Genomic DNA, 9,639 nt, shown 5'->3' with positions numbered 1-9,639 from the left:
CATGCTTAGTTTTTTGTTAAGCAGAAAGAAATTGCCCAATAAAACTTTTGGTTTTAGTTAAAAGAAAAACAGAAAAGATATATTTCGGACCAAGTACCCTTGAGTTGATTTTGTCCTGGCTTGGACCGCCCGTCAGTGTTGTAATTTGACCGCCATCCAGCAGAGGGCGCCGCTAGTCATCCCTACGCAAAGCCGTTGATGTGGTTGATAGAACAAAGATGGCGGGGAAGAGAACCGAGTCCGGAGAGGGGTGTAAGATTCATTTCACAACTGATTTGGACATATAAACACTCGACTTCTTAATTTATCACCTTAAAGGGCTCAGTCAGCCGTGCAGCGTCAACGTCTCAAATAAAAATTTGTTTTTAGCTACAAAGGCGAGGATGTGATGACAGGAAAGCGTAATATGATGGAAAAGACACGACACCAATAAGCACAAGTTGATTTTGAGGACTGTTTACGTTTAATAATGTGAGAAAACCACAAATTTCTGTTTATTCAGTTAGCATTTAATAACTGACAAACATTTGTTTTAAAGATTCTTCTTTTTAATTCAGCCTGTTACAGATGTTGCCCTTCATGTTTTGGAAAGACGGTCTGCCCACGTACTGTTGAGAAAATATAAGAGCAATCAATTTTGGATTAACTCATTCATCGATAACTTGCATCCCGATCAGTTATCAGTAACTTTTTTTGGGGAAAACATACTTTCAGGAGTATTTTTATTATGCTGTACGTTTTACTTTTACTTGATGTAGCAATTAACATTGCCGTTTCTAGTGTTACTTATTGGTCACAATATAAAAAGCATTTGAGTTAATAATCAGCACTAATAGTGGCTCAATAATCACAAATAAAGTATTTTTATTTCTATTCAGATAGACAAGTGAAAAGCATTTGTAAATAATTAATTACACCTCATGATTTTAGCACCAGTAATTTGCCTCTAAATTTCAAAAACGAAAATGTTTCACATGAGTTTTTGTCAAGTTTCTAGTGCAAATATTGAATACACTTGAATTAAGACAAAAATAACTTAAAAGTAACTTTTTCAGCAAGATAACTTATTTCTTATTTTACATCAATAAATCTTGATGCAAAATATAATAGTATAGTAGTACTTATTCTACTATATGTAGAATGAGTACTAGTTCCATTTATTTTATTTAGGTGCAACTTTAAAGCTTCAGTCCATCCATTCAGTTTTTTGCTGGCTTAATCGCGCAAGTCAAATAATAATAAGCAGCACTTCACTGCTTTTTTAGCTCTTAAATTCAATGCAAGCAGCACAAATTAACTTTCCAAATGTTGCTTTTTTTACAGCTGGGATTGTCTTTGTAATGAAAATCAGGTTTATTTCCTCAAACAGAAACCACACTTTAAAAAATAACTGTAGCAGGTCAGTAACATTTGATCTATTTTTACTAATTGCTACAACTAAATCGAATCAATGCTGAATTTTTCTTCATTTAAGAGTTAAAAATAACCTAATAGCACAGCATTGATGTATCATGTCTGTAGAAGAAAACAAACCTGAACTAAAATAAATAAAGTGACGGATGAATATCCAGCAGCATCTTAGATGACTCTGTAAACACTCAGACGAACGAAGCGTCTCTGTTTCTTCCTCATGGGATGATAATCTGTTGACAGTTCCAGGGCGCGACTGAGGAAAAATCTTGTTTATTCAGATCCTTTTAAAAACACAGGATTTCTCAGATTACTTGAACGCACTTTTACCAGCAGCTGAAACGCCCAGCTGCAAATCTAAAGTATTTACATAAAGAATTTTTAAAGAACAGGTTGGCAAAGTGTAAGCTTTAAAAAAACATAAAATAAAAAAACACACACACAGACAGGTGTTGTCTCGCGATAGTTTTGAGAATGCTGCCCTCATGTGGCCAGAAACGGCAAAGGAACATCATTCTTACAGTAACAGATTTAAAAACTTGATTTTTTTTTTTCAATTTCTTTCCTCTGGTACAAGAATTGAACTTCAAGCGAGTGAAAATGCAGTAAAAATCTTAAAATCTTCAAAAATTTATAAATAAAACCAGAGAAATTATTAATGAAATCATTTGTAAAATTATATTTAAAAAAGCCTCTGGTTGCTTCAGGTGGTTGTGCTGTAGATTTACGTCATTATACAGTAAGTTTTTTTTGTTTTTTAAATCTTGTATTTAATTAAAAATAAAAAGAAATTCCTTGATGAATCCGTAAACGTTTTCCTTCATGCTTTTTATTATTGTTGTTTTCAGTTATTTTACAAAAAGAAGAATCAGTTGTTTGTCATTGTTATTAGCTGGCATTGAAACTAAATAATAATTTTGATTCATTTATTATTTACTAATTATAGTCTGAATATTTTAAAAATACTAACCAATTAATCTTATTTTGAAATTAAATTATACATGTTCAATTTTTGGTTTTGAAAGTGTATGTAAAACCCACAAAAACACATTACTGTTTCTCAAATTAAAATATCAATAACTAGACTACTGCTAGAAATAAAAAAGATGGGTATGATTTTTTTGTAGAATGACAGGAAAATAGAAATATACAAAAGAAAATACAGTAAAATAGAGAATAAAATATTTTACAATATTTATGCAACGTCAACTCTAAAAGTTTGTGGAAAAATTAAAACAATATAAAAATAGTGAACCAAAAGTTAATTGACTAATTTCTTTTGCTTTTTGGTTTAATCTTGTAATTCAAGTCTGACTTCTTAATATAAACACGTGAAACCAACATACGCGTCTACGAAAGCTGGCTATCTGGCTAGCTAGCTATTTTGACTTACTTATTTTAATTTCATACCTGTTAGTGAATCATAGAATTTGGCTCCGGAAATGGAAGCGGAACCTTTTACATCGCAAACTTGTTTCCGCCCGAGCTTATTTTGTTCACCGTCCGCGTACGGCGTGAATGTGAACATTTCTTATTCGTTTTCTCTCGCTTTTAACGGGAGCAATGGCGACTCCGGGTGCTATGGATCAGAGGGATGTAATGCTAAACTTTACCCTGAAAGAGCTGAGCCTGTCCGGCCGGACCGGAGGGGCCACGCCGGGCGGCTCGTCCGCCGTGGAGCTGCGGAACAAGAAGCTGGTGTGCGTGGAGTATCCCGCGATGGTGACCAGCGTGGAGAGGATGCTGGAGACTCTGGGAGGAGAACACACGGTGACGAAAGTAAGCGGAACCAACCGCTGCTGGTTCGGGTTTTGTGTGAAATGCCTTAAATGTAAATGTCTTAAATGTGTCCAAATTCACCAAAAAATTTCACCGAAACATAACAGAAAAATAACCCATGGGGTAACAAAACATGACCGGGTGTGAACGTCAGGCTGAAATATTCTGTTCCCCTTTGGAGTTCAGAGAAACAATCTACTTTTTATCTTTCTAAAAGAGGAAATATGTTCTTACTTAACAGGGACAACATGTTTGTCATGGGGGAACAGAAAAATATGAAAAGCGGGTCAATATTTCAGCAGAATTGGGTAGTAAGTTAGTAACTAGTTACATTTACTCGGTTACATTTACTTGAGTAACTGGTCTGAAAAGACGCACTTTAGGAGTATTTTTACTACACTGCTCTTTGAGTATTTTTTTTATTTATTTCTGCTCTTACCTGAATAAAATGTCTGGATTGTTTTACCCACTGATTGAAGAGCAAACATGTTTTAAACAAAACTTCACCAGATACAAACGCACACCTGCAATTTTCAGAAGTTTTTCCTGAAAGAAACTCTTTTTTGAAAAATTTCTCTTGCCTATTTTTGTTATTTTTTGTTACTGTTATCAATTATTTTCATTTTCGTCCTTAAGATTAAAAAAATCCACTTCCCTTTATATTTTGGTTCATCTGATGATGTAAGTTTTAAGTATTAGATATTCAGTAGACTTTATATCAGATACTTTTTACTCTTGAGTCATTTCTTGGATGGCTACTTTGTACTTTTACTTGAATAAAGTCATGTTGAAGTAGTTCTCCTCTTATTTGAGTACAATATTTGGGTTCTCTACCCACCTCTGAATTTATTACAAATGAAGCATGTCATTTCAGCTTTAATATATTAAAGCTATAGCTAATCCTAGTTAGCATGTCCACCAATGACTGTAAGTTGTTTCTCCACCGTTGGACCATTTAGTATTGAGTACATGAGGATGATTGACAGCGCTGATACACTCCTTTAAAACTATGTCCTCATGTTTTTTCTTTTAACATTTAGCATTCAGTACTAGAATTACCTGCTTACGTCTTTAAAGATGGAAAGTTTATTTTGTCATTGTGGTTCCCAAATCTGATTATTGATTATTGATTATTGAACTCGTATTCCTGGTTTTCCCACAGACATTCAGTGACCCCAGCAGGCGACTGGAGATGCGTTTCCGACCCCGTGACCCCTTCTGCCACTCTCTGTGTGGGAACCGGCTCCCGTCGAGCAACCTCCTCCTCAGGGTGCGACGGCGGGTCCGAAAGAAAGACCCCAAAGACGCTCAGATCCAGATGGACATCATGGGAATCATAGGAACCACGTACAAGTTCCAGGGTGAAGTCTGAACCCGCTTCACTGCGTCTCATTTGTTAAATTAACAGAAAACGAAAACGTGTTTTTGCTCTGCAGGGATGGTAGACTTCCAGTGCCTTGCTGTGGATTCCCAGAATGGAAAAAACGTGTCTCTGTACGACAAAATCATCCTCCGTAAAGCGGAGAACCAGGCGTTCTTTGCGCAGGACGTCCCTTACTTCCTGCCCCCGGCCATTTTCTCACGCCTCGACAGTCCGGTGGATTACTTCTACCGACCCGACGCCGTTCAGAAGCTGACGTCGTCGCTGTAGGTCGACCTTAAGCCTGGCAGAATACGCAAGAGGATTAGAGCCACTAAAAACAACTGACATTTCTCAGAATTTTGACTTTAACCAAAGAATTCAGATTCTTTTTTTCTCAGAATTCTGCTTTTTTTTTTTTTCCTAGAATTTTGGCTTAATTTTCTTAGAATTCCAATTTATTTTCTCACAAATCTGATTCTCCCCCCAGAATTCTGTTATTTTTTATTTTTCTCAGAATTCCCACTTTTTTTCTCAGAATTCTAACGTTAATCTCAGATCGTTTTTCCTCCAGATTCTGACTTTCCTGACATTATCAGTCAGTGGCCCTGACCCTCTTCCGTAGGGGAACGAGGGAGTTTGATTTGTTTTGTGAATGTTTTCTTGTTTTGCGTTCGCAGCCCTCTGCCCGTCAGTAAGAACTTCATCGGTCTGAACCGCGCCCGGCGGCCCCACAACGCCATCTTCATCAGCTTCACGGACCCCGCCGTTCCCACCGAGTGCCTGGAGGCGGCGCGGGTCAACTGGGGCCGGCTGTGCCTGAAGGAGCAGGACCTGGAGAGCGAGGAGAAGGTCAAGAAGGTATTTGTTCAGCTGAAAACACGGCCGGCCCGACTGGAAAGTTGGAGCGTCTGATTCTGTTTGCAGTGTTGAATGGTTTTGGTTTATCTAATCTCTGGAAAACATTTTGCTGCTCAGATGTTTGAGAGTCGGCCCATCTGGTCCCGCAACGCCCTCAAGGCCAACCTGGACCTCCACCCGGACAAGCTCAAGCTGCTGCTGCCCGTCTACGCCTACTACATGGTGAGCAGCACGTCCTGCAGGCAACGCAACCAGGGCGGCAACCTGGGCGGCAACCAGGGCGGCAACCTGGAGACCGCAGCGCAACGTTGCTGCACAACAGAGGCCAAAAAACTGCTGGGCCTCCAGTTGTTCTTTCTTTTTTCCTCTTTCTTCTTCTTCTTGGTTTTTATTTTCTTCTTCCTCCATCTGTATTTTTCTTCCTTCGTTTTCTTCTTTTCTCTTTTTTCTTTCCTCCTTCTTCCTTCTTTCTTTTGTCCTCTTTGTATCTTTTATCTTTTCTATCTTTCGTCTTTTCTTCCTCCTCCCTTTTTTCTTTCTTTTGTCTTTTAATTTCATGAAATACTTTCTGCCGTTAAAAGTCTGAACAAAATACTTCCACCACTCATGCATATCAACAAACAACACAATAATTTAAAGGTAAATTTATTTCCATGATTAAATCTAGGAAGTAAAACTTCTAACATTATTTCTGAATCTCAGAAAGTTGTTACTACAAATAAAGATCAATTTAAATATTAAATTTTAAAGCAGAAATGTGACATTGTGTCAAACTCCAGCAGACTCATAAACACACTCAGGGTAAAACACAAAAGCTCTTTGCTATCCAGCAGAATCAAATAAATGGAAGGTTTAGTGGAAGGAAAAAATATGGCACATATGGACAGGAATAACAGGCCTTGACAGGATTGTGTCGGTTGTTGCTTTCTAACCTCCAGGTGTTTTTTCTCCAGGTGACCGGACCCTGGAGGAGCCTGTGGGTTCGGCTCGGCTACGACCCCAGAAAGACCACCGAGTCCAAGAAATACCAGATCCTGGACTTTAGGATCCGGGTCAGCTCCAAATACGGTGAGAGGAACCAAACACCAGCCACCAGGTTCCTGGTGAAGCAACAACGTCATCAATAATCTGGTGATGTTCAGGGTTTATTGCAACCGATCTTTTCCTAATCTGGAAGAAAATTTGGGCTGCAAGTAATGATTAATCGATTAATGTATCGATTATTCTGATGATTAATCGGATATAAAAAATGGCACACTCTACATATTTTTAAATTTACCACTTAATAGTTTTTTATTAAATATGCAAATAAATAATTCAATTCATTTTTGAATTAAGAAAAACATTTTAATGTCTAAAAATGTGAAGCAGGTGAAGTTTTGGCTAAAGCATATTTAAGTTTAAGGTGTTGTTACCTTATATGCAAACAATATATATATATGTATATAATGCACAGTATTTTGGCTTAAGTTCTGCTCTGAATGTGTTTTTGTTTTCTGCAAATAACCTTTATTAAGTTTGAATACTCATGTTGACGATTAATCGATTACTAAATTACTTGATTATTTCAATAACCAAACAATCACAATTAATCCAATTAATCATTTCAGCCTTATAAACAACTAATTGTCCAATGAATTGTAATTGTTTTCTCTAAATCTCAGGCTCAAATCTATTCAAACATCCTGTGTAACTCTGGCTGGATATTTGATCTCTTTTCTAGAGTTTTGGTTGAAATTGTTGTTTTCTGACATTTTTTTGACTTTTGGCAGGTTTTCTATGGGGTTGAGTGCTTAGAGAATGACATCATAGATTTACAGGTTTATTGATCCATCCTAAAACCAGTTTCATGCTGGTATTGGCTTGTTTTCTTCGGTTTGTTCCTGTTACCAGGACTACCGTCATGTTTTTTTGTCTGGCCTGCCAGATGCTGAGTGCTGGCCAACTGTTTGTGGCGCGTTACGTTTTCACCGTGTTTTTCTTCGTTTTTAAGGCTGCACGCCTCCCAACATACCGGTGAAAGCCAAGAGGAGCACCCTGAGCTACAGCCTGCCGACCACGCTGAACAAAACAGGTTTCAATGTGATTCATGCAAATTTATGCAAATTTGTTTAAGCATTTTGATTGTAGAGCTGAAAATCTTGTGATGTAAGCATTTCATGTCAGTCAATATTGATAATTATTAAGGGGTTACATTGAAATATTTGGTGTGAATATTCTCTCAGTTGTATTATCTATTGATATTGATTGATTGACATATATTGATTTGATTTACTCTGCAGCCCTATTTCATGCTAAGAAACAGAATAATCTTCACAGTGATATCATCTTGAAACTGAAGCTGCCACTAATCTTTTCCTAAGCTCCTCCGGCTGCCAGCCTGTTGGATATTCCCGCCCCAGAAGGTCCCAGTACCAGTCGCGACCAGCCTCCCGTCTCCTTCCAGCTGAAGGTCGGTCAACAAAAACACCAAGAAAATGAACAATTTCAAGCATTTTGCTCTGAAATGACTTCCTCTGTTTGTGCAGGAGTCTGCGTACATCTTCAGAGACGGTTTGCTGCCTCCACACAGACAGATGTTCTACCAGCTTTGTGATTTGGACGTGGACAGGTACCGGGCGTCTTTAAACTCTGTCCCGCTGTCACCAAAGTTTGCTAACGGTTCTGCTTCCCCAGCATCAGAGAGGTGATAAGCCAGAATGACGGCGAGGAGCAGGAGTGTGACGAGCGCGACGGCTGGTGTGTCGTCGGCACCACGGACAAGCTGAGAGACGTCATCTCCGCTATGATTAAGAAGGTGGTCAAGGAGAAGAAACCAGGTATGAAGAACAACTTCAGTGTGTTTCCTTCTTTCATAATCCACTGGATCAAAGGTTACAGCTTTGATCATAGTGAGAAATCCCACCCACAGTTGAGTTTATGCGATCCTCATGTAGATTTTTCTGTTGTATTCAGTGATTTATACATGGTTGCATTTTTAAATCAACATTTTGGATACTTTTATACTTCCATTCTACTTCTACTACTTTCTACTGCTTTTAAAACCAGCCCATGTGCTTAAGAAAAAAACACAGATGTTTTTTTGGTTTCTGGAAAATTAGCCGTTTTAAAAACCTTCCAATTGTTCAGTAAATTCCATGAGTGCTGCGCTGTTACCTAGCAACCCCAGCAGAGTTCCGCCCGTCACCTAGCAACCCAGGCTGAGCTCTGGAACATTTGGTCAGCTGGTTTTACCGCTGTATGCGCTGCACAATGGCTGCCAGAAACCACAAACAGCTTGCTTCACTCTTCCTGGTTGTGCAGGAGGTTCCACTTCTGCTTTTCAAGGATGTACAGTTGTATAATTTTCCATCTCTTTGCAGCCATTTTCACGTGTGAATGTAAATGTTGAGTTGGGGGGTGTGGCCAGAAGCAGCTTGTTTGGATTTACAGTGATAAGACGTCCTGAAACAAGCAGAACTGAGCAGACTGAAATCTTACTATCCAAGAATGATTTTGTGTAAAAAAAAAATGTAATGAACATGTTTTGTTTTCACCTGTAGATCTGTCCTAACCTGTTCATGGAATCATAATAGGTCACCTTTAAAGATGATTTTTTTTTTAAATCCTTCAGTTCATTTTCTCCCCTTTTCCTTCAGAAAAGCGAGACAGGTTCCCTAAAAGACGACGGAAAGGACATTTAAAATACACGGTGAAAGATCCAAAAGGAGAGGATGAGGAAGAGGACGATGAAGAAGAGGAGGAGGATGACAACAAAGAAGACGAAGAGGAAAACGAGGATGATGAGTTTCAGCCTTCGGAAGGAAGTGAAAATGAGATGGAGACAGAAATCCTGGATTACATGTGACAAAACAATCTGGCATCCATTTCTGTAAAAAGTTAGTTTTTTGTTGTGCTGAATATAAATAAATAAATCAATTTCTTCTAAAGCTTTGAGCTGCTGAGTCTTTACTAGTAAGATCTTCCACTCAGAGATCAGGTTACGGTTCGGTGGTCCAAAAGGGAAATCTAGGAAAATCTCTTTCCAGATTATCCTCCAACCTGGAAAACTTCCAAAGGAGCCATCCTGATTCTGTGATCACAAACAATCAATCGACTAATAATTAATTGTCGATTAATGGTTCACTAGATTAAAGTTAGTTCCAATCGATTGACCAATAACGTCCGTTAGACCTTATTTAGTGTTGTAATTTGGCCTCCAACCAGCAGAGGGCGCCGCTGGTCATCCG

At 38.4% G+C, this 9,639-nt stretch overlaps 1 protein-coding gene across 1 annotated transcript; it reads left to right on the top strand.

Annotated features, from left to right (window-relative positions):
* The first annotated feature begins 208 nt into the window (after positions 1-208).
* Positions 209-9,339, top strand: gtf3c5 (general transcription factor IIIC, polypeptide 5). Its single transcript, XM_007575656.2, has 12 exons — positions 209-252; positions 2,972-3,189; positions 4,352-4,550; positions 4,626-4,836; positions 5,230-5,410; positions 5,528-5,632; positions 6,364-6,478; positions 7,404-7,484; positions 7,774-7,862; positions 7,939-8,021; positions 8,087-8,229; positions 9,049-9,339. Exons 1-12 carry the CDS (start codon positions 219-221, stop codon positions 9,255-9,257), a joined length of 1,668 nt encoding a protein of 555 aa, XP_007575718.2. The 5' UTR covers positions 209-218; the 3' UTR covers positions 9,258-9,339.
* The last annotated feature ends 300 nt before the right edge of the window (positions 9,340-9,639 follow it).

This window comes from Poecilia formosa, unplaced genomic scaffold, assembly GCF_000485575.1.
Source record: "Poecilia formosa unplaced genomic scaffold, Poecilia_formosa-5.1.2 Scaffold385, whole genome shotgun sequence".
NCBI classification, from domain to species: Eukaryota; Metazoa; Chordata; class Actinopteri; order Cyprinodontiformes; family Poeciliidae; genus Poecilia; species Poecilia formosa.
This window is presented reverse-complemented; position numbering and strand designations above follow the sequence as displayed.